At 36.8% G+C, this 21,743-nt stretch overlaps 1 protein-coding gene across 2 annotated transcripts in view; it reads left to right on the forward strand.

The window, feature by feature from the left end:
• Window positions 1–21,743, forward strand: part of TLL1 (tolloid like 1) — a 197,083-nt gene that overhangs the window by 147,158 nt on the left and 28,182 nt on the right. For both annotated transcript variants that reach the window (XM_050946175.1, XM_050946176.1), the window contains 5 exons: window positions 1,254–1,399; window positions 7,769–7,964; window positions 9,789–9,914; window positions 14,089–14,249; window positions 17,377–17,557. In XM_050946175.1, coding sequence (XP_050802132.1) covers window positions 1,254–1,399; window positions 7,769–7,964; window positions 9,789–9,914; window positions 14,089–14,249; window positions 17,377–17,557 — 810 coding nt within the window. The remainder of the gene's footprint in view (window positions 1–1,253; window positions 1,400–7,768; window positions 7,965–9,788; window positions 9,915–14,088; window positions 14,250–17,376; window positions 17,558–21,743) is intronic.

Raw genomic sequence — 21,743 nt, forward strand, 5'->3', positions numbered from 1 at the left:
ATCATATGGATAACGATTAACAAGAAACACATTTATATCTTGACAAATGTGGGCATTGATAAATTATGAAGTTAAATTAACTTCATCTGAAATTAGTTTCATACTTTTTAAGAAAACAGTTTGGTTGTTTTGGTATGGGCCATCAACTTCATAGATGTATAAGTTTGAAATTGCCAATATGATCTCATTACAGACATCATCCTTTCGAATAACATCAGTAATGGTGATCAGAAGTATATCATGCACATTTTTAAATTCTTAATTAAATGGTAATTGGAAACTCTCTTAGATTTTGAGATCTGTTCTTTAGCACATACCTACATTTCTGCACAGAGCTTACCAAACTTAGGGAAATTTCCATTTTCTTTTAGTTCAGGTGTGTTGAATCCATTTTGTTAATGACACCTTGGAAATTTAATGTGGCTCTCTCTTTCTCGTGGGAAGTTCTGGGAGAGGGGAATTTTGCATATTTCTTTTGGGATGTCTTGTTTAAGAGGTAGAGTTGAAAAGAAAATGTATTTAGTGTTTTGTTCTATACTTTTAGTTCTATGCTTCCTCACCTTCCTTCACAAAATCTGGTTCTGTTCTTGCATGTTCTGTAGTTTAAGTAAATGAGAACATTAATAGACATCATCTTGAAATACAATGAAGCTCAGTTTAACACTGTTTAGTAGAAAAGAGTGCGATATAAATGGAGCCCACAGATATTTAGTATATGAGGGTAGGCCCCAATCCTGAAAACGTTATGCATTTGAGTAACCTTAGTCATGTGAGTTGTTTCACTGAACTCAAAATGTTTGTGTTTCTAGGCGCAAACCGTAGTTTGTAGGTAAAGATTTATAGATGTAGAGGATGTAGTTTGTCTCAATATTCTGTTTTACTGAGGCTAATAAGCTACATGTGGACATGGCTATTGATGAGAAATGTATGTTACATAACCCTAAAAGCATATAAAAAAGTGATATTATTTTATGACAATTTTAATGCCTTTTTAAGCAGTCACAGATCATAAATATCAGTGATTCCGGAGTCTTCTCCAGTGTTAAAGGTACTGCATTATTAAAAACATTAAGTACTCTGTGAAATGTGCAGTAGGTTATACCACCAAGCTTGATTTCTGTAATTTGACCTTTTTAAAGTGTGTACATTTTTTGTTGTATAATTTCATCACCACACAAAATACGTTGACTCAAGAAGAGGGGAAAATATCAGTCCTGAAAATATATTTAGATTGAGTTTTATGCTTTCATCAGCAATCTGTGGAGGTGAGATCCACAAAAACGAAGGCCAGATCCAGTCTCCTAATTATCCTGATGACTACAGACCAATGAAGGAATGTGTGTGGAAAATAACAGTGTCAGAGAACTACAATGTCGGATTAACCTTTCAGGCATTTGAGGTAAAGCCATTTAACTGATTCAGCAAACCATCTAGTGGATAACTGACAGTGCCATTTAAGAGAATCCTCATTAAACCAATGAAGAAACAAAGAATTCTCTCCTCTTCCCTCCCCCTCCTAAAAAAAAAAAAAAAGTCTACTGCTGAAGTTTACTTTCCTTGGGACCTTTCCTGTTGCAGAAATTTTCAAGAAGATTAAAGGGGTTTTACATTATCTGTGCTATTTGAATTGGAATGTTTTAAATACTGACAATAGTTTCTTTTGACAAATGTATAATCCTGTTTCGCAAGACTGCTTTAGGATTCTATTAAATAATAGAGCTGTTATTTCTTTTCTCAGTCTAATTGTTAAAAAAATGAATGCCTTTCTGGAAAGAAAGCACTATTTTCTGTTTTTATTATGCAGAAACAAGTACAGTATTTTTTAAAAAGCCAAACTCTTAAAATGGTTTAAAAGCCCATATTTTTTCAAGTTTAACATATCTATAGTGGATCTCCATAAACATTTTTATTGACTGGTACAGGCCAGCAAACTTGTCCCTAACACGGGCAATTGATATTTCATACAACTCATTATACATAATATAAGTGCTGGTTTGAAGTTCACAGCTAAGTTTAGTAATACTTGTTCTGTCTACTTTTTTTGTTCAAATATTTCAGTAGTGTATGAATTTAGGAACCATGGCTCAGATTAACAAAGATACTTAGGTGCCTAAGGCTTGCGTTTAGGTGATTTAATTACAGTTTTGGTTCCACTGCAATTCACATTTCCCACAGGCAATTTTAGGTGGCTCCCAGCCTATTGTGCCTGCTTTTGTGGACTGCATTCTTCAGTCCCTGTCTCTCTTCATACATTTTATAGGGAGCTTAGGTGACTAACTCAGGTTTCGTGGATCTCAGTAGTATTCTTTTGATTTCCTATCTGCCTAAAAGTGACTCTTAGCATCGCAATGCCCAAGTCCCTTTGTGCATCCGGGAAAAGGCGTCTGCCTCTTTCATTTCTGTTGTTCCTGGTCTTGCACCCCTTAAGTGATGTACCACCCTTGAAAATCAATGGGAGTTCTGGCATGGAATTATCAAAAGATCAGGCCTCTGTGGCAAAATTTACGATTAGTAATGACCATATATTATAAATATTAGAAAAAACTTTCATAGGTGTTACCTGCAGTCTCCTATCTTTTTGTCAGTTAAATTAATGCCTCATACCACATAAGGCAGGAGGCTCTTCCCCTGCCCAAGGATCATTTTGAATGCTAGTTAGGTTTTCACTGTCCTGGCTTAGAGTTGAAAATTGTTTTAAATGGACAGTATTTTTAGTAATTCTGTAGTTCTTAATAATACCTTTCTATATCAAAATACAGAGAGTCTGTTTTAATGGATCAGGATTGATTAGGACAGCTCTATGAAATCTGATGTTAAACAAGATTACTTTGTTTAATGGACGAGGAATGCCTTTCCTGCAATAGCTATACTAACAAAAATATAGAGCAGTGGTTCTGATTTTTATTACTACCTGCGAGGAATCAGTTTGTCTTCTCTGAAATAGCAAAAAAACAAAACAAACAAACAAAAAAAACCAGTTTATCCCTGTGCTGCATATAAACGAAACAAGCAATGTCCAACTTTAAGTTTCTATTGGCAGCATAGCTTACTAAGCCACTCATAACTTGGTTTCACTCCTTCTTTCAAGAAATTTTGCTTCACCTTCTCTTGTGCTGAAAACTCAAGAGACAGCAAGTGTTTTGAAAAGATTTCAAAGAAATAGATAAAATGAAAAAAAGAAATGCAATCAATATTGGATATACTTGTGGCTGAACTGTAATCCACTCCCCCCAAATGTATTAATTCATGAGTATTAAGGGCTTATTGTAGGCAAAGTATGTATCTGTCAAATAAAAATATGGAATGTTCAGTTGCTAATGACAAAAGGTATCAGTATCCTTAAATAGATAACAGTACTGTAGCAAAATGATCTCAAATATGAGTTCAAATATGTCACTTTATTTCTATATACTTGATGCATTGCCCAGCAAAACAGAAAAGTGATTTAAAAATCAGAAGTCCCTGTGTCCAAAAATAGTAAAGTGCAGACAGAAGTTATTACAGTATGTTTGTGAGAAAATTGTTTGTCCTTTGAAAGGTGTTTTTATGTTTCATAAATTCTGATTGCACACAGTGCAATGAAATAACTTTATAAATAACCTCCAGTCTATAATTAAACTCCCAGAAAAGCCAAAAACTTCAGACTTTATCAGTGAGTCATCTTGTTTTGCCTGCTGTGGGCATTGCAGCTTCTGCAGAGTGTAAGATTACCTGCTCTTCTTTAACTCACTGATAGAGGAATTGTACTATGTGATGTTTAGGCAGAGCAGCATAAATATTAGCATCATTAACTCCACTTAATCAGTCTCTCTCAATCTCTCTGAATCTCTCCAGCTGGAGATGTTCCATGTTGTATAAATAATTATTCATTGGGTCAGAAGAGAGAGTGACTTTATTGCCCAGTGGTAGGGCACTCACTTGCAATGTGGGAGTCCCAAGTTGCTAGTCCAAATCATGCAGATTTGAACCTGAATTTTCCACATCCAAAGTGAGAGCCCTACCACTAGGCTATTGACTATTCTAGGGCTGAAAATTAAATTCTGAGAAACTGTCTGAGACAGTAAAAATTTTGAAAATAAGAATCCAGACTGTTCTGCCAGTGATGTTACCTTCAGATGGGGAAGGAAAGTTGGAGTTCTGTGCATCTCTACTTTTTACTTCTCCACTTGCCACACACTGTATAAACACTAAATGTGAGAAAGCTTAACTGGACTTGAGCTGTGGGTCATAAAGATGAGGCCTGCTTGTCTCACCAAACCATTAGATCTGATGAGAGCCCTCTTCTAACTCACCTTGTGAGACACTGTTCGGGCATGAGAGGAAGAGATAATATAGAACAGGTTGGTTTAGAAGGATGGGGCAGTGTCCTGCCAAGTTCCCACCTGTCGTAATCTCTTTTGGACCATATCCAACCACTTTCTCTGGGTCCCCATGGCCACTTGAAGCAGACTCACCTGGAGACTCCATTCCAGCCACTGCTGCTGCCTCCATCAAGGGGGTTTCTCTGGCTTTCCTTCTTCCTCATTCTGTCATGGTGCCCTGACTTTCTTCAGGAGCCTTCAGCTGCTGATGCTACCAACACAACTACATTTTTTTGCTGTAAAAATTAAAATGTTTTATTTATTGACTAACAATTTGCATATTCTTCACTCACATGTAATTTGAAAGAATGACATTTTAGCACTCCAATAAACAAGGTTTATGGGCCCAATCTGTACTCAGTGGGAGTCATTCCATTACTTTAAATAGGTGTTGGATCAAACTCTATACGGGGAAGCACAGCAGACTTTTGTAGTTTAGCATAGCAGGTCTTTGCACAGCAGCGCTACCAGATAACGCAACACCATAATGTCCTAAAATATGAGACTCAGATAAGGAAAACACAGTTCAAATCAATTCTTTTTATTTGTTGCCAAAGGGTTTTAAAGTTACTTATTACTTGTCCAAAAACACTATATTTATCTTGTTTATATTTCAGTTTGTAACTACTTAATCTCTAAAGATTATTAGTATTGGAATCACTTGCAGTGATATTGAACTAAAAATAAATTAATCTAGTCAAATGATCACCTTACTTGAATGTTTAGTGTAAATCAATAGCTCTTTATAAGTTGGTTGATTTTTATAGTCTAAGATGTTCAGCAACTTACCACTGCCCAAAATAGATTTTTATCTTTCTTCCTCTGCCAAAAATGAAAGGTTATGCTCAGAAAGGAAACTCTAGTATTTTACTTCAGTGGGAGCTGGGCACATGTAATTTAGAGCTGAATTTGGCCCATAAAAGTATTTTCCAAACTCCCCTATAGAGTGGAACAATGTTCCTCTATAATAGAAAGAAAAATGAATTGCTGAATGACTTATGCTTCTGTAAAAATGAACTGTGGACAAAAAATAATACAGTTAGACCCTTTATTGATTTTAATGGGCTTTGGAGCAGGCCGATAGCCACTACGTCTGAATGTAATAGCTTTTTACTCTATTACTGTTAATACAATAATGCTAACAGAATTGCATATTATAATTGTTAACATTAAAAAGTTCTCAATTTAATAACTTAAAAAAAATTGGAATGCGAAGTACATTTAAAATTTACCCTCTAAACCTCTGAAAAACTGATGCTCAGATAGACACATGCATGACCACAACATTAGCTGTGCATGTGAAACTCTTATTGAAGTCAGTACAGTGTTTATTGTGCCCCAGGTTATGATATTTCTTACTCACCATCCTAACTCTGGTTCTGATGCTACCCATGATCAAAATGCCTAGATGGATCTCTGTAATTAATTAAGGCCCTGAACTTGGAAACACATAAGCCCCTATAGCATTACTTCTGTGAGTAGTCCCACTCATTTCTATGGGACTGCTTGCACCGGGAAAGTTACATGTATGTTTAAGTGTATGCAGTATTGGAGACTTAGATTAGAAAATAGACAAGTTTTGTAGAAGGGAGACAAAATTTGTTCTTTTTTTAAAAAAATGAAATAAGCAAAACTGAGTATATTAGGATTTCTGATTCTTTTATGCTAAGCAAAAGCGTCTTAATTCTGTTCATAATACGCAGTAGACATAGTGTTTCACCAGCCAAATGAATGAACAGCAAAACAGTCATAGAATATATTAATAGGTTTAATTCCATATTATAAAAAATCAATTTGGGGATGAGATTTAGTTTGTTTGTATTTTTTTAAAAGGGTGGTTCTGTTAATAGATTTGATTCGAGCCTTCTCTTTAACTAAGAAATCTCCTTTTAAAACAGAAATCTTGCTGTTTGTTTGTATAACAAGCTTTCTCAGAAGATATAATTTTATTCTCCTGGATTTAGTTAATTTAGGCAGGCTTCCATGTACCTGTATTCCATAATTCTGAACCCATAAGGTAATCCTAAAGTAAAGCAGCCGTAAGAGTTCTGGCTGCATTAGTGGGAGATTGTGTGTGTATGTTTCTCTGTCTGTCTGTCTGTGTCTCTCTCTCTCTCTGGGAGTCTATCTGCAGTTCCTAAGATATAAGATCGTAAGGCTCATCTCCAGGTCCTGCTGCTGCTTTAGTCTCTGCTGCAACTCCCACTCTGACAGGTGCTCTACACAATACTAGGTAGAGAGTGTGAGGCACTGTAACCTAAGACATAAACAAAATTGTGTCTGTGGTCTGAGGTCTTCTGGCAGGATGTGTGGATGAGATGTTCTACCCACATATTTCTAGTCCTACTAGAAATTATAAGGCAAAAGTTCAGTCAGTTGCCTGCAGGGCCGGCTCCAGGCACCAGCTCAGCAAGCAGGTGCTTGGGGCGGCACGTTGGGCTCTTTGGCGGCAATTTGGTGGCAAGTCCCTTGGTCCCTCTCAGATGGAAGGACCTGCTGCCGAATTGCCACCAAAGAAGAAAGTGGCACGGTGGAGGAGGCGCCAATTGCGATCGAGGATTTTTTTTTTATTTTTTTTTATTTTTTTTTGCTGCTTGGGGCAGCAAAAACCCGGGACCCAGCCCTGGCTTCCTGGAAGAGTAAAGAGAGGTCACCTGAAATCAGAAGTCTCTCAAGAGAAACAGGAAACTTAACAGCTTCAGAGATGTAATGATGACATTTTAAGTGTCATTACTATTAATTATTTCACTAGTCACCATTTTAGCAGCAATGTGGGTAATTCCAGTCTGCCTCTCATGCTCTCTAGGTGCCTAAAACTCTATTCACTGCCAGTACGTCTAGCTTCCAACATCAAATTCTAGAATGTAGTTATGCAGGGTGAATGCAGTAATGCAGAATTTTGCACTACATTGAAAATGAAGGGACAGCAAATAAATAAATTCAATTTAACATCAAATTAAATAACACAAAAATAATACTTTCCTGATTATAGTTCATTTTTATATTCAATTCAATAAAATTTAAATTTCCTTATTTTTCAAAAACTGCCATTGAATTGCTAGTCTTCTGCACTAGATTATGCAGAAACCAGGTCTTCAATAGAATTTAGATGAAGCTTATTGTGGAGTACACGGGGCCTTGTTTTGTAGCTATTTAGATTTTTTGCAATTAAGCTATTGTATCTTATCAACATCTCAATGGATTTTGCTTCTGTTCATGAAAGTGAGTGTAGCAACTCAGAGACCTATAAAGAATATTTCTTTTTTCTCCCATCAGTTGTTATACTCTATGACTATAGATATGGCCTTCCAAAGGAAAGAACATGTTCTATTCCACTTAACATAAAGGACCTTTATTTAGTTATGTGTTAGTCCATAGTTAAACAGAGCACTGTTGTATATTTACAGATCGAAAGACATGACAACTGTGCCTATGACTACTTAGAAGTCCGAGATGGAACCAGTGAAAATAGTCGTTTGATTGGCCATTTCTGTGGCTACGATAAGCCAGAAGATATTAGATCTACCTCTAATACCCTGTGGATGAAGTTTGTTTCTGATGGAACAGTTAACAAAGCAGGGTTTGCTGCTAACTTTTTTAAAGGTATGTATTATATGGGGATTGACTCTCATATAGTATTGGAATATAGAAGAATTACAATGTTTGTCTGCTCTGTTACAAAGAACATTAAGGATATAATATTGGTAGAATACAAAATTAATATTATTTTAGTTTCTGTTCTGATTGGAGTTGAGGGGCCTGATTTTCCACTACCTTTTACTACCTCTTTTTTATTCAGTCATCAGTACCTAGGCAAACTGGGTGTAAAATGTTAACCGATCAAAATGGCAGTGTTTTTACATTCACTTTGCACACATGTAAATGACTGCCCAAGGCGCAAGGGGGTGAAAAATCAAACCCAGTCTGTCTTTCTAATTTCTTCAAATGATTGGATGAATTTTGATAAAGATGTAATCACTTCTGTTAAACATGTTTAGAGGAATATTATGTTGGCACGTCTATAAAAAATAATTGAAAGAATAAAATTCTAATAGGAATGGTATTGTCTGAGAGGTTCATTATTATGAATGTTTGTGCTTTCTCTTAAATAGAAAATGTATCATTCTTTCTAGTTGCTTAAGGCTCTGTTTTCACTTGATTATCCACCACTAGCAGGGGCAAGGGCATGGGCATACAGGTGAGCCCTTGGGCAGAGCTCAGGAAGCATATTTTGACTTTCATAGACTCTCAGGGTTGGTAGGGACCTCAGGAGGTCAGCTAGTCCAGCCCCCTGTTCAAAGCAGGACCAATCCCCAGACAGATTTTTGCCTCAGATCCCTAAATGGCCCCCTCAAGGATTGAACTCACAACCCTGGGTTTAGCAGGCCAATGCTCAAACCACTGATCTACCCATCCCCCCTCAGAAACTTTGAGAGTCACAATTTGCCTTTCAGTCTCCTCATTGCTCCAGGGAGGAAATAAACTTCAGCAGGGCTAGTGCCTGGTGTAGTATTATCTCTTGTCATGCCAGTGCTTTCACAGTCACTACATTAATGTGGTGGGAGCACGAAGCTAAGGCTCCATCCAGTCCTCCCTGTATTTATTATTATTAATAATAGTAATGATGATGCTGATGCCTGTGCGCACAGGGTATGGATGAAGAAACTGTGTGGACCTGGATTCCCTGTGGAACCCATGGTACAGGTAACCTACTCTCCCTTATTCTCCTGCCCAGCCACAAAGGGCTAGCGATGATCTAGCCCTTACCATGAGTTTTCACTCCGTACAGGTGTGGGAGAGGAGAAAATAATTGTCAGTGTTTATTTCAAATGAGAATATTCTTCATATTTGCCACTGTGCAAGGAAATGATATATACTACATCTCAGGCATATTTGAGCATGAATATTATGAGCATGTTTCATGGCTAGCAGAGATAATTCTGTATTCCATTTTTTCGGATGCATCTTGTTTCCTTTAATATCAGTAGAATGAAAACTGGGATTTGAGGATTCTGTTAATCTGGTTTTGAGTATGAATTCAGGATAACGTACAAATTCATTCTGTTGGAGATAAAAGTGCCCTTCAGGTGACCCTGCTGAAGATTTCCAATCATTCTCTCAGTACTTTACTCAACCTTTAGACTGCTGCTGCCTAAATTATATGCTGGCCACAAAGTGCTTATAAATTAGGTCTGTATCTGTCAGTTGCTATTGTAGTGGAAAAGAAGAACATACATTTTATTTACCCAGTTTCAGGTCTTTAAGATTTTAAAAATGCTCCAGTCAGTAGAGTTGATGTGCTATATAGACAAGTTCAATGGCATGCACACCACTTGCTGCAGATAATATCAATCTGTTCAACAATTAGAGATGAGGAAGGTAAAAACTTTTAATTAATGCCTTTTCTATTCTTTTATGTCTTCATAGAGGAAGATGAATGTGCCAAACCTGATAAGGGGGGCTGTGAACAGCGGTGTGTGAATACCTTGGGCAGTTATCAATGTGCTTGTGATCCTGGCTATGAACTTGGACCTGACAAAAAGAGTTGTGAAGGTACAGTAAGCTGCTAATTTAAAGAACTTCTAAAACGTATAAGGTGTGCCATTTTATAAAGCCATTTTTGCATACTAAAGCATATGCATTAGTGAATATAGGTACTGTCATACAGCTTGAAAAATATCCTCCACTGTCTGTCTATAATAGTCTTATTCATTTAGTATTAATTACTAATTTATCCTGTTCGAGTCCTATTGTTAGTCAAATAGAAAATTATGTACAGTAGAACCTTGTTAATTGACACTTCACTGATCCATACACTACATAATTTGCCTTCAGAAAAGAGCATTTTCTCTATGTGTATTAGGAAGGATTTAACAGCATAGCAACACACTGAAATCTCATATTTCAAAGACGTCATTATTCTTATAAAATTATCTGACATAAATTTACTACATACATAAATATACATTGCTACAACATATTGTAATTAAAACTAAGCTTCACTTGTCAAATGAATGAAATACTGGTTTGTGATATGTTATCCTTGCTTCTATAACTACATTTGTTCACTTGGTCCCTCGTTTGCCAAAATTTAATGATTTGCAATGGGTTTCTACTGTTATTTTAAAGTGTCCTTTTATTTATCATTTCATTTTAAAAAGTCATGTTTGAAATATAATCTATCAACGCTTTTTGTTAAAAGCAAGGAAACTAGATTTAATAATAATCTGAAGAAATCAAAAAGGCCCTTAAATGGAAGATATTGCAAAACTAGGATTGGGTTAAGATATCTCTTTGCCCATAACACCGAATATATGCACACTAAATGAAGCTTAGTACTATGGTCATTAAAATAGTGATAATCATATGCTAATTCACAAATACTAGTAAATTTAGACATGAGACATTTTAGACCATCCTTATTTAATCTATTTTGCCTAAGTATTGTAAGTGGTCTGAGAACATTGCCCAGTGATGTGGTTCTCTTTAGATGGAGTTAATAGGTATTATCTCTGAATTCTATGATATTGTGGAATTAAACTAGATTTATGACAGTAACATTCATTATTTATTTTGTATTTAGCTTCCTTGAGCTTTATTTTAAAGATAGTATTAGAAAAGTATGAGACATTCTCAGTATGCATAGCTCATTGACATGATGAGTACTATGGCTCATAAGACGCCATCATGGTTTTTTGTTTCAAATTCCTCAACATACACATGAAAAATACCCTATATTCCAAATACTCATTATGACATGGGATGTCTGGTTTCAGGATCCTGCATGGAGATGCAGGGCTTGTCTGCTGATTCATACTGGAAGCCAGAACAGCTGTATCCTAATCCAATTGTAAAAAAGTGGGGTTTTTTGTCTGGGTGCCTATCTCAATCCGTAAAGACTAGGGAAGTGAAGAGGGTCTTGCAGAAAACTCCCTAAAACAGACAGTTCAGGAGAAACTACCTTCCATTGCTCCCATACAGAACCAGGAGCAGCTCTGATGAGAGCTGGAAGCATTCTTAAGAGCTGCTGTCCCTTCCCTGGTGTACCTGCTGAACAGCTTCCCCTCTGGCTATATTTCAGAGAAGGTAGGAGACTAACTCTGGCTACTCCATTGCCTCCTTCCTGACACAGTCACTCAGGGTAATCCAGGAGAGGGAAAAGAAAGGAGAACTTGAGGATGAACAGCAACTTGTGTGACAGATTTTCGTTACCAGTGGAGATTTGCCTCCACATGGGACCCCAAGGGAGGGATTCCTTGGGGTGTGACTGGCAGCTCCCCTCATTCTTGTCCCACCCCAGGTTAGAGCAGTTTAGGGATTTGTCTAACTTGTGCCAACTGACCATGCTCCCCAAGGCTCTCTAAACCAGATGAAAATAACCAGAGTGCAGTATGTTCCAGCCAACAGCCAGCTTTCAACGCACCTTCTGCACCACTAGGAGCTGAAATGCTGGTTCTATACCCCCATGCTGGGTGGGGGAGTAGGTATAGGTGGTTTCAGGTCCCGTAGCAATGCTTGAGTTTCACAAATGGAGTGAAACAGGGTAAAGAATCTGCCTCCAAAATATTGCTTGTGCCCTTTACTTGACTTTTTTGAAATAGGAGTTTGACCCTCAGGCTGAAAAGTTAGTCACTCCTTCCTATTTGTGCTGTATGTTTGGTCATATGGTACACTTCTGCAGCCTGATTGGATGACCGAATTTTTTGAACAGGAGAATAATGAATGACTAATACAGTTAGCAGAATTCTTCTGAAAAAAGGTGAAGCAATGAAACTTTCTGTATTCACTATATTTTAGAAACACCTGATGACTGTGTAAATATTTGTGAATAAAATAGTATGAACCCCATAAATAAGAGAGCATAGAATAAATTTGGATAATTTATTCCCAAATATATTCTGATTTTTTCATCATATTATTTGAACAGCTGTATTTTAAACAAAAGTAACCTTTGTACATGAGTAATTCCTGGGCACCGCAGAATCATAGAAAATTAGGGTTGGAAGAGACCTCAGGAGGTCATCTAGTAAATCCCCTTGCTGATAGCAGGACCAACCCCTACTAAATCATCCCAGCCAGGGCTTTGTCAAGCCTGACCTTAAAAACCTCTAAGGAAGAGGATTCCACCACCTCCCTAGGTAACCCATTCCAGTGCTTCACCACCCTCCTAGTGAAATAGTTTTTCCTAATATCCAACTTAGACTTCCCCGCACTGCCACTTGAGACCATTGCTCCTTGTTCTGTCATCTGCCACCACTGAGAACAGTCTAGTTCCATCCTCTTTGAAACTCCACTTCAGGTAGTTGAAAGCTGCTATCAATTCACTCCTCACTCTTCTTTTCTGCAGACTAAATCAGGGCTGCCCAGAGGATTCAGGGGACTTGGGGTCCCCACTGCCGAATTTCTGCTGAAGATCCAGCACTTTGGCGGTGGGTCCTGGGGCAGAAGGACCCCCTGCTGCAGGCCTTTGGGGCACTTCGGTGGCAGGTCCTGGAGCGGAAGGACCCTCCGCCACCGAATTGCCGCCGAAGACCCGGAGCGGAAGAAGTTCCGGGGGCCCGGGCCCCACAAGAGTTTTCTGGGGCCCAAAAATCTCTCGTGGGGGCCCCTGTGGGGCCCGGGGCCTGGGGAAAATTGTCCCACTTGCCCCCACCTCTGGGTGGTCCTGGTCCAGTTTCCTCAGCCTCTCCTCATAAATCATCTGCCCCAGCCTCATAATCATTGCTGTTGCCCTTTGCTGGACTCTCTCCAATTTGTCCACATTCTTTCTATAGTGAGGGGCCCAAAACTTGATGCAATATCCAGATGTGGCCACTCCATTGCCGAATAGAGGAAAATAATCACTTCCCTTGATCTGCTCGCAATACTACTAATGCAGCCCAATATGCCGTTAGCCTTCTTGGCAACAAGGGCACACTGTTGACTCATATCTAGCTTCTTGTCCACTGTATTTCCCAGGTCCTTTTCTGCAGAAAAGGCTTAGCCAGTTGGTCCCCAGCCTGTAGCAATGCATGGTATTCTTATGTCCTAAGTGCAGTATTCTGCACTTGTCCTTGTTGAACCTCATCAGATTTCTTTGGGCCCAATCCTCCAGTTTGTCTAGGTCACTCTGTACCCTATCCCTACCCTCCAGTGTATCTACCTCTCCCTCCACATTAGTGTCATCCGCGAACTTACTGAGGGTGCAATCCATCCCATCATCCAGATCATTAATAAACCATCACTGGGGGAAGATTCCCTTTGGCAAGGAGAAAGCACATTTATACAACCTATGCTGAAAGGACAGCTGAAATCTTTCACCCTTACAGATTCTGCATCAGGGATAAAGTGTGTACAGGAGAAGGGGTGAGGGAACCAGAGAGTGATGTATCCCATGGAGCCTGGGAAATACAGATGAAGAGACAGGATCTGGGAGGATTGTGGGGGTATTTGGAACTGGGTGAGAGAGAAAAGGGTGAATGTGATATAAAGTGTGTAGTGTTTCAATTCACTCAAATGTCTTAAATAAGATTGTAAGCTGTTGGAGTCAGGGACTATTCTTTCCTTGTGTTTGTATCATAGTACTATGGAGCCCTGATAGTAATTGGTCTCTCTGGGTACTACTGTAATACAAATAACGTGTGAGAGGGCTGAATCTCTTACTTAATATGTTTCTGTTAATAACAAAATGTGGTTTCAGGGGAGTCTGCAAATAAGTAAGGCGCTTCCTTTTCATTTTACATTACAGCTGCTTGTGGGGGACTTCTGACAAAGCTAAATGGGACTATAACCACTCCAGGATGGCCCAAAGAATATCCTCCAAACAAAAACTGTGTGTGGCAGGTGGTTGCTCCCACTCAATACAGAATTTCAATGAAGTTTGAGTTTTTTGAATTAGAAGGGAATGAAGTAAGTAACCATGAACTGAGAATTATACAAACTAGTCAACGGTTGCAGGATTGTTCAAAAATAGAAATTGTCTCATACAACACCATTGCTTCAAATACTGACAATTTCCATGGAAATTCTTGTTTTCATTGACTTTGAGTTTGGGACTGTTTCTGGAGTCTTTCAAATCATACATAGCATGGCTTACTCTCTTTTGAAGATATGAGCATCATAATGTATATGTATTAAAAGAAATGCCTTTGCTGAGCTTCAGCTGGCTTTTTTGTAAACAAACTAAAACAAAACAAATGGATGATCCACTATTTGGAGAGAATTCAAGACAAGACAAGACAAAATCTGGAGGAACTGAATTATGTGTAGAGAATAAAAGTACTGAGTATATATAACTTGGTTAAATGAGGAGTAATGGAGCATTATAGCCATCTATAACCATTTCAACGTGAGAATTCTAAGAAAGGAAAAAAGAACAGGAGTACTTGTGGCACCTTTGTTAGAGACTAACAAATTTATTTGAGCATAAGCTTTCATGGTTCTACAGCCCACTTCACTGGAAGTTTATGCTCAAATAAATTTGTTAGTCTCTAAGGTGCCACAAGTACTCCTGTTCTTTTTGTGATGCAGATTAACACGGCTGCTACTCTGAAACCTAAGAAAGGAAGTAATTTTTAGAGTGGAACAGGAAGTATAATAAGGAATAATGAAATGAAATAAGTGAAAAAAGCATGTAGACAATATCAAAATAAACTTGCCACTTGGATTGTGGAATGAACTCTCTGATTTTTTTTATTATTAAGATTTTATTATTATTATTTAAGCTCCTTGGCTTCAGATAAGTAATTATACAGCATCTCAGGCTTTTACAGACATTGAATCATAGAAATGTAAGACTGGAAGGGACCTCAGTAGGTCATCTAGTCTGCACTGAGGTAGGACTAGTTATTGTCTAGATCATCCTTAAATGGTCTTGATAATACCCATAGAACATGGCATTTGTCTAACCCATTCTTAAAACCCTCTCTATGTAATTTGTTCAAGTGCTTAACTACCCTGATGGGAAATTTTTCGTAATGCCAATTCTAAACCTCCCTTGCTGAAATTTGAGCCCATTATTTCTCATCTGGTCCTCAGTGAATAAGGAGAAAAAAATATTTTCCTCCATTTTATAACAGCCTTTTACTTACTTGAAGACTTTTATCATGTCCCCCCCCACGTTAATAATTAAAACCTCACAAATCCGTATGAAATAAAGAAATGTCATTATTAGAAGAAAAATAAATGAAGCAAACTTTTGTTTCCCAAAAAACACCTTTGTTTTCTAGCCAGCTCTAAGTTTGTGTCTCCATTTTTCAGATGAGGAAACTGAGTCAGTTGTCCAAGGTCACACAGAATTTGTGACTGGCAGATTGTGGGGAAAAAACTGTAGATCTCCTATCTCTCAGCCCTGTGTTTTGATCATAAGACCATTCTCCTCTCTTGTGTTGCTAAAAATAGATGTTAGATGGATAGTACTAACAGAAGTTGTGAATGTCAGTACTTTGTTATCCAGAATAAACTGTTATAGTATATCAGGCTACTAATACTTTTTATATAGTGTCTAAAAATACAGACATAAAATGGGTACTAACAGTCCACATGTTAGAAATGATTTAAATATTATTTATTATAAGACTTAATTAACTATGAAACTGTTTTTGCTGAATAAATAATTTTAAATTAGCTGGATATATTTATATACATCTTTGCTAATAAATACCATTTTAATATACTTGTACTTCTATTAATGTTTTATATACTGCCATGTAACGGAAATTATATCACTAAACCTACATTCAAATAATATTACATGTCTAATTTAAACCCATAAAAGCATTAAAATTCACCTTAAGTCATACTGATAGGCTTAGCAGTGGATATTGGGATTTATCTTAAGTGTTCACGTTATTGGGAGTTGCATATGACAATCTCAGGTATCAAGATGAGAATTTAACTCAGGTGAGTTAAAGTAGACTTCCAGTTGTAACTCAGTATTTCCTTGTGCCTGTTGCATTAAGCAAGACTCTTAATATTATTTAAGTGGAATTATTATGACTGAATTAGTTGCATTCCACAGCGGTAACATGTGAAAGTGATTCCAGTAGTTATAAGCACTTTAAACCTTTCCCTCCATTATGGCAAAACATTGGAAATCATTTTTATAGTCCATAAGAAGATAGTAACAAAAGCCAAAATAATCTTTTTGTGTAGTTTAAAAAAATAAAGATTGTGATTTATAAAATTTGTGCTTTCATTTCATGCACAATCTAAGCCCTGTATGAATCCCCTGGCCATTGTTTTCTCTTAAGCTATTAATTGCATACAACTGGAACATTTTTGATTAAATGATTGATAGTTGAGCCTAAGAAGCTTAGAAGTTTTTGGGGTGGAAGGTTTTACATAGACATGGGATTATGCACTGAAAGTATTATCCTGGGTAGTAGGCCTTGCATAAGGGGCGATTTTTTTAAACCTCCTAATGAAAAGGACACAAATTAGTCCTCTAAATTATATCAGTGCCACTGTTGAGAAAGAAGTGACACTATTAACAATGCAGATTTATACTTTCATAAGAAAATAATGGGGTCTTAAATTTACAATGGGAAAGACTTGGCTTGCAGAATTTCCATATTAAAGGTAATATATTTTAGGTTATAGGGTGTTAAAAAAAAACAAACCCACAAGCATACAGAGCCCATAAATGTTTATGACTCAGAGATGGCTTTATTCTTCAAAGTGAACATTTGAAGGCCTTAGTCTAACGTCTTCAGAGTTTTTCCTTTTTAATTAAAATGGCTGAGCTATTAAACACTTGAAAATGTAGATGATGTAGGTACTACATATTAATGCATGAACTTTGTCTTAACAAAAGAAATTAAATATGTTGTAGTGTTTAAAATTATATTAAAACAAAATCAACAAACATTTATAAAGGAGTATCAGAAAAGATGCAAAAATATTAAATATTGAAAAGTCAATAAAATATTAACTTTGTAACATAAATCAACAGAAGATCTTACATTTTAAGTGTGGAGGCACTTATATGGAATTTTTATCTATTTTTGGCTAATACAAAAATCTTTCTCTTTCCTAGGTTTGCAAATATGATTATGTGGAGATTCGTAGTGGTCTTTCTTCTGATTCCAAACTGCATGGTAAATTTTGTGGTACAGAAGTGCCTGAAGTTATCACATCACAATACAACAATATGAGAATTGAGTTCAGATCTGACAACACAGTCTCAAAGAAAGGCTTCAAGGCCCACTTCTTTTCAGGTATTAAAAATCACTCATGTCCTATGGATACTTCTGAGTATAGAGTGTCTAGAAGAAGTGAATCTTTTTCACAGGTTGTGTTCTTTATTGTACAGGTGACGAATGTGAAAGACCTCTCTCCTTTTGATTACAGTTTTAATTTTTGATTCAATTTAATAAGTTAATAAAATATAACAATAGTTATCTTGAATTGAAATATCTGTATATTGTGGGAAATATGTGAAATAAGAGGGTTTTTTCCCCTAACATTCCAGACCCATAGTCTACAGATATACACAGACTGGGAGGTAAAAGAGAAGGGAACACTCAAAGTGTGTGCCCAGAATTTACCACAACAGACTTCTGTTACCCCAGTTTCTTTCTTTCTTTCTATCCTAATCATAATGTGATGTAAATTATTTCTTACAAAATATAAATACATTTGTATTTTGCTTTCGCTAGCTCTTTTTCTTATTAAATTGCATTGTTTATGACTTGTCTCTTGCTAGGTATTTGTTAAATACTGTAGAATCTTTCTTGCCTGATTTTGAACATTGTAAAGGTTTATGGAAGAACCAGTTGTGATTCCGAAAACCTCTAGGAACATGCGTATCTTTAAGTACATGGGTAGCTTCCATGTGGCAAATCAGAACTGGTATCAATTGTCATAGTTCCATTGACTTCTATGGAGCTATGACATTTTACACCAGCTGAGGATGTGCATCATTGACTTTAATGGGACTATTCATATGAGTAAAGCCTGTACGCAAATGTTTGAGGATCGCAGTCCTAGTAATCATCCACATAGGACTCTGTTATAACCATGTTTCCATGTGACAGGAAACATTCTGTTAATAGTACTAGAATTCTTCTTGTGTAATTAAAAAGATCAGTTACTGCGTCTAGGAGTTGAATTTTACCCTCTCATTTTCTGATAAGAAATTCAAGTTCTCTAGAGCTAGAAATATACTTAAGTTTAGTAAGTAGAAAATGTTTTAGTAGTTTACTTTATTCTTTTGCCTTTGGTTAAATGTTATATTGTAAACGCCTAAGTAAACGGAGTTTCTGTCTGGATAGTTTCAGTAACTGAGGAATGCATGATACATTTTGTAGGAAAGTTAAACAGTATGGTTCAGCATATTATGTAAGTGATATTGCTTAGATCTTTTACAAAGTGGGAAAAATATCTGTCAGAAGCTGTATGTACGTAGACAAGAAGTTTAAAGTTTAGCAGCCCTGAAAGGAAGTCTGATGTTTTCTTTTATGCCTTCTCATATGGTTTATTCTAGCAGTGAGGAAAGAGCAAAGTAAATGATATTTCCCATACATCAGGCAACGATATTAACAAGTGTTTTACCTCCTGAAAGCTTTAAACATATTGTATTTGCTGATAATCACATTTCTGCAGGCAGAGACATTGAGATCAGTTTCTGGTTTATGTAAATGACATTTTTAAGGTCATAGAAGGTTACTTTTCCTTGTAAAATGCCATTTCAGATTATTGTCATAAAGCTTTAAAGGTTAGCTATGTATTTGTACCTAAATATCTGTGCACATGAAATGTATGGGGCCCATCCTGCAAACCCTTGAGTGAACAGTCCTTATTTACATGCTTACGGGTTACTCATTAAAGACAGTGTGTATTATCCTATAAATAAGGGCTAGTGACTAGCATGATCTAGTCCTAGATTTTCAGATCACTGTTAGTATTCAGTATACATATTTCTGAGTTAAATCCTATTATTTTGATACCTTTATAGTGGTGCAGTATAGCAAAAGTAGCCCTGGTATTCACTATAATCTGTTTATTAGCTGTAGCCCAAAAGTTGTGGATGATGAACCTATTGAATATAGATTCTGTTTAACAAGCAATCTCTTTTTCTGCATTTTTAAGTGTAGGTGAATTGTTTAAAGAATGTTAACCCTATTAGTAGCCAAGGTTTGTACTAAAAAGAACTCAGAACAACTGTGTGTGTTGGGGAGGGACCAGAGTTGTTGTTCATGGGGTTCAAAGGATGAGCGTGTCAAATTCTTTGACAATTTGTTTATTTATTTATTTTCCTTTGGTCTCTGTTTTGAAAACTAACTTAGTTCACAAACCATTTTTTTCCTGGTAATTTAAACTCACAATTTTTTAAAGGGTTAAGTTTATTTCTGGGTTAAATTCACTAAAATCAGGGAACTTATACTAGCGATGAACCTGAACCAAAATGTTTTTCTGGTTAAAGGGAAACCTGTTTTGCGTAGTGAGGATAGAAAACGCTCTCTCTCTCTGACCCTTCAAAAGAACTGGATGGGATACTATATGGGTATTCCATATTCACTGAATATTATGCATTTATTTTTCATTGCAATTCTTTACCAATTCCATTCTACTCTCTGCTCATTTTTCACAGTCTGTGTGAATTTACTTTTCACCCTGTTTCCCACTCTGTTCCATTCTCACCATGCTGTTTAATTTAGTTGTTTTCTTCTATATAACTTGCTTTTGTTCCTTTTATCACAGAACACCCACCTCATAATATTTTAGTCTAAGTCAAACTTTTGAATTCAAGATGTTCAAATAAGTTTGAAAGTAGATAAAAGAAGCTTGTTTTTTCTTTGTTATCAGCGCACTGGCAGTTTGTCACTCTGATCTCTAATTACTGCTAAAAAAAGGAGTTAGTTTTAGAAATTCATCATTATAGACAACATGTGCTCTTGATCCAGGCATTGAGGGCACTATATATATTGAAATCTTCAGCACATATATTTTGACTTCTGAAAGTTGAGATTAGATCATCATTTTGGTCTGACTCTATGTTCTTCTTTAATTCCTCATTTAATTATGCCTTATGAAAAATACAAGACTATCTTTAGCAAATGTATAGATTAGAGAATTTAGGCATGTATTTATTATTATTTTTCAGTTTAAAAGTTGTATTGGAAGGCCTTTAAGCATTGCACTAAAATCATAATAGAATCAATACAACCTCTTTAAAACTTCATCATTCTAATTATACAGTCAGTCATCATCAAAAAAATCTAGCAAAAGGGGAAACCCAATATCTGGCAATCCTCCCACCAGCAAAAGGTACATGCAATGCTAAGCAAGAGGATAGTAAATTAACAAAATGAGGGAGAGAGCCAAGACATTTAAAAAAAGAAAAGGGCACCATCCTGTATAACATTCTTGCAGACATCCAAGGGATTATTTTGGGACTCCTTTGCAAGGGAATTCCACAACCACAAGTCCTCAGCCATGAAAACTTTGCCTGCCTTCTAGCTCATTACTGGCTGAGCCTAAATTCAAGGGATTGTAACTGTTGAGTATAGGGCAAGAGACAACCTAAATTATGAAGGATTTTATATTCTAATATTACAACTTTAATATGTCCTTTGGCTGGAAGTTGAGTGTAACAGACTCCCAGGTGCTACCTGAAGGAACAAATAAGCAACTATATTCTGTAACATTTCCAGTCAATGGAACAAATTTGAAGGAAGTCCAATTAGAAGAACATTACAGTAGTCTATATGAGAGTTGACAAAGTCAAAGTTGACTAGGATAGGTTCATGTCTGAGGAAACTTTCCATACAAGCTGGAAACACTGAGCTCCATAAGATATATTCAAGTGTGACCCTACACGCACGCACGCACGCACGCACGCACGCACACACACACACATACACAGAGTCTTACTTTTGTATCTGTCTGGCAGGTAGTAATCATACTGTCAGAATACAAGGTGCATACATACTGCCAATAAGTTCTGCAGAACAGTTAGTCTTACACAGCAACATCACCTCAGTTGTGCCTAGGATGGTTTCAACAGTCTTAGCTGAACACATGAGCAGATACACAGCATTATGCCTTCTTTTCTATCATAAGCATTCCAGTGATACCACTGTTCCGTTTGTTCTCTCCAAGCACTTCACAAGTATATGGGATCTAATGGAATGCTTAGGGGAGGATGTGTAGGTATCCACAGCCACCCTCTTTGAGCTCTTCCCCTCCAGGAATGAGTAAAGTGGAAAAGCAACACAGCACAACCCCTTCTAGGACTGAAAAGATTGGGACAGATTACCTTAGAGAGGAGATGAATGAGAAGGAACATGATAAAGGGACCACAACATAATGAATTGTTTGGGGAAAGTAGATCAGGAGTTTCTGTTCCATTTTTAAAATGCAAGAACAAGGGGACAGTCAATGAATTTGAAAGATGGAAAA

The sequence above is a fragment of the Gopherus flavomarginatus genome, chromosome 3 (assembly GCF_025201925.1).
Source record: "Gopherus flavomarginatus isolate rGopFla2 chromosome 3, rGopFla2.mat.asm, whole genome shotgun sequence".
Classification (NCBI taxonomy): Eukaryota; Metazoa; Chordata; order Testudines; family Testudinidae; genus Gopherus; species Gopherus flavomarginatus.